Source organism: Trypanosoma conorhini, assembly GCF_003719485.1.
Source record: "Trypanosoma conorhini strain 025E chromosome Unknown Tco_14.4_contig_00080, whole genome shotgun sequence".
Classification (NCBI taxonomy): Eukaryota; Euglenozoa; class Kinetoplastea; order Trypanosomatida; family Trypanosomatidae; genus Trypanosoma; species Trypanosoma conorhini.
This window is the reverse complement of record NW_021704162.1, coordinates 24,980-28,069: the sequence shown is the minus strand read 5'-3', so window position 1 is coordinate 28,069 and position 3,090 is coordinate 24,980. Positions and strand designations below refer to the sequence as shown.

At 66.5% G+C, this 3,090-nt stretch overlaps 2 protein-coding genes across 2 annotated transcripts, besides 2 other annotated features; both read right to left on the bottom strand.

Moving 5' to 3' along the window:
- Window positions 1-17: a microsatellite.
- A 56-nt stretch (window positions 18-73) lies between these two features.
- On the bottom strand, window positions 74-1,018 carry Tco025E_02139 (uncharacterized protein; the record flags this gene model as incomplete). Its single annotated transcript, XM_029369074.1, has 1 exon — window positions 74-1,018. One exon carries the CDS (start codon window positions 1,016-1,018, stop codon window positions 74-76), a length of 945 nt encoding a protein of 314 aa, XP_029230908.1.
- Window positions 1,019-1,138: 120 nt separating this feature from the next.
- Window positions 1,139-1,184: a microsatellite.
- A 246-nt stretch (window positions 1,185-1,430) lies between these two features.
- Tco025E_02138 (uncharacterized protein) lies at window positions 1,431-3,089 on the bottom strand (the record flags this gene model as incomplete). The annotated part of the gene is made up of 1 exon (XM_029369073.1): window positions 1,431-3,089. A coding segment is annotated over one exon (1,659 nt), but the record flags the coding sequence as incomplete, so codon positions are not given.
- Window position 3,090: the final 1 nt, after the last annotated feature.

Sequence of the window (3,090 nt, the reverse complement as noted above, 5' to 3'; positions counted from 1 at the left end):
GAGAGAGAGAGAGAGAGTGCACGACTCGTAAGCGTTTCTTTTTTTTTTTTCCTATTTTACTTCGGCCACGCGATCATGCGCTGGGGCCCTCCGCGCGGTCGAGCAGGTCGGAGCGGAGCTCGCGGTTGAGGATTGCGCCCAACCCAAACGAGGGCACGATGCGGACAACGCGCAGCAGCGTCGAGGACAGGTACGTGTCCCGCAGGCTCGACTGCAGGTCCCGCATGTCGAATTTGGGGTACGTCTGGCGGTAGCGGATGGCCGTGATGTGCAGCAGCGTCGTGACGAACTGCAGCGCCGCCGGGGTGAGGAGCTGCGCCGTGTCAACGGTGGAGAGCGGGATCCGCACTTTGCCCTCGACGGGCCCCGGCGCCTTCGCCTTTGCGCGCTCGGCCGGGTTCCAGCAGTGCCGCGCAAGCCAATTCGCCACCATTGGGGCGATGGTGAAGGCGCCGACGCAGGTGAGGATGTCGCGGGTGCCGAAAAGCCCCCGCGTCAGCCACGGCACGGGCTTCGCCGCGGCGGCCACCATATTTGCGTTGATCGGCGGCAGCGAGCGGAGGATGACGCCGTCCTTCCATATCGTCAAGGCGGTGTTGAAGAAGCCACTCGTGATGCCGGTGGCGAGGTTGCCGGTCTCCGTGGCGTAGCCCTTCGCCTCGCAGTAGCTCTTCATGGTGTTCGAGCCAATGTAGGTGCCGGTGTACACCGCAAAGCACACGCGAAACACGAGGCTGCACTTGTTCTCCGCGCACGGCAGGAAGAAGCGATGGGGGCGCAGCAGCAGCGTCTTGGTGCCCCGCCACAGCTCACGCAGGCTGCTGTCCGTCACGCCGGCCACCCGCGCCATGATGCTGTAGTCGACGATGGAGATGGGGACGGCGGCGGACGCGCCCACGACGAGGGCCGTCGCAACATCCGCCAGCACCACGCCTGGTGTGAAGCTGCGTACTTTGTGCAGCGTCTTCGCTGGGGCCTCCCGCGCGGGGTCCGCTTGGGCCACCACTGCCGTTGTCATTTTGCCGTTGTTTTGTTTTGCTGTTCCGCCTCGCCGGTTCCGCGCTTCCGCTTCGCAGCGAGTCCGTGCGGGCAGGCACACAGCGCGGCGCGTGCCAGCAAAGGGAGGCGCAGCAAATCCAAAAAAAAAAAAGACAAATGAAGAAAATAAAAATAAAAATTGAAATGTTCAGAGCGACGACCGCCGCATCCCCCCTCTCCTTCTCTCCGCTCGCGCTCGCGCGCCCGCTTCACTCGTGCAGCCGGCAGGCCAGGGAGTGATGGCAAGCAGGCTGCGGACAAATGCGTCCCCTTGCCCGCACACACACACACACGCAAAGAGAGAGAGGGAGGGCGATAGGCAGAATACAACAGAGCACAAGAAAAACAAAAAGCATGGCTCCCTAAAAGTTCCTAGTACTCGTCACAGTATGTCAGGCGGCGGCGGCGGCAGGCAGGTCTCTTTCCTCCGCCTCGAGGGCATCAACCAGGACGCGGGTCAAGTACTGCCGCAGCTCCGTCTCGCTCTCCCAGCAGGGTGAGGGCGCGTCCCCGTCTGCCACCGCGGCAAACGCATCGAGGGTGTCTAGTCGCCGCGCCAGCTGCTCCTCACGCTCCTGCGAGGCGTGCAGACGCGTGGAGCTCCTTGAGGCGTGGCGCGGGGGAGAAGTGGGGAGCATGTCCCACTTCTTCAGAGTCCGGACGACGCGCGCCCGTGCAGTGGCAGGGAGACTGTCGAAGTCCCTCTCAATGGCAAGCAAACGCGCGCCGCGACTGCCCTTCTTGCCACTGCCGCCGTGCGTATTGGCCGCGTCGCCCAGCCAGCAGGGCGACCGAGCGAGGCGCCGTGAGTGGGCCTCTTGCCACTTGGAGTCGCCGCTCGCTGGCGCCGCGGCGGGGTTCGTCTCCGGCGTTGCCAGCGGGTCGCGGGGGCGGCGCGCGGCCGGCGCGCGGCCGAGCAGCACCGCAAGGACGTTGCGGGTCACGATGTTGCCGTGCGCCGCAACGGTCTCCTGCAGCCGGCGCCGGCGCAGTGCCTCGGCCTTGGCGTTCGTGGCGTCCACGTGCATCCGCCGCCGCTCCGCATCTCGCTGCGCCTGCGAGAGCCGGGCGTAATACGCGGCGACGGACTTGCTGAAAAGCATCTTTTGATACCGCGACCACTGGCGGCGCTGGCCGCGGCGCGCCCGCCTCGCGCGTTCAGCGGCGGTGTCCCGCCACCCCCGCCATGCCCGGCGCAGCAACGCCGCCTCGGCAGAGGCGCGGAGGGCCGAAATCGCACCGTCCCGCTCCACGCGCCGCAACTCCCGCCGGTGCGCCGCCAGAAGAATGTCAAAGTCATCCGCCGCCAAGAGTTCCAGCGAGGCGCGCGACCTTGCCTCCTCCGCCCCCACGGCCGCAGCCAGTTTCGATAAATCAGCCACAGAAAGTGAGGGAGACACCGTCCTTTGCGTCGTCGCTGTGCGTCGCGGCGCAGAGGGCGCGCGCATGGACCCGCTCAGCACCCGACACGCCCGCGTCTCCGCGTCGGGCAGCGGGCCCGCCCCAAACTCCTGCACTCCCCGCGCGTCCAGAAGGGCGGCAAGTACCACAAGCGTCTCCTGGCTCCTCACGGCAACGCCCAGCTCAGCCGCGAGGCCCCGCAAAAGCCGCTGTCTGCCTTCGTCAGGGATGTGTTCGGCAATGGCATCCTCCTCCCCCATCGCAGCACCGCGGGAAATGTCACCTCCAGCGCCGGCCTCAGAAGCCGTTGATTGACGGGGATCCGCACACGAACGCATCCACGCAGAAACCGCCGTGGCAGCCACCGCCGGCTCCGGGCCATACTTTTGCACGAGTGCAGCGAAGAAGTCCTCCTCACAGTCGGCGTACTTCTGCAGCTGTGCGTCCACCTGCCTCAGCTTGGCGGGCGCGTAGCGCTCGTAGAAGGCCGCCAGTCTGTCTCGGTAGGGCGACGGCGCGCCAGCAGGAGCGAGGGCGAGAGACCTGTTTGCAGGAGAACTGGTGGCGGGCGTAGCAGCGGCGGCGGGCGTGGCAGCAACAGCTGCAGCCACCGCCGGCTCCGGGCCATACTTTTTGCACGAGTGCAGCGAA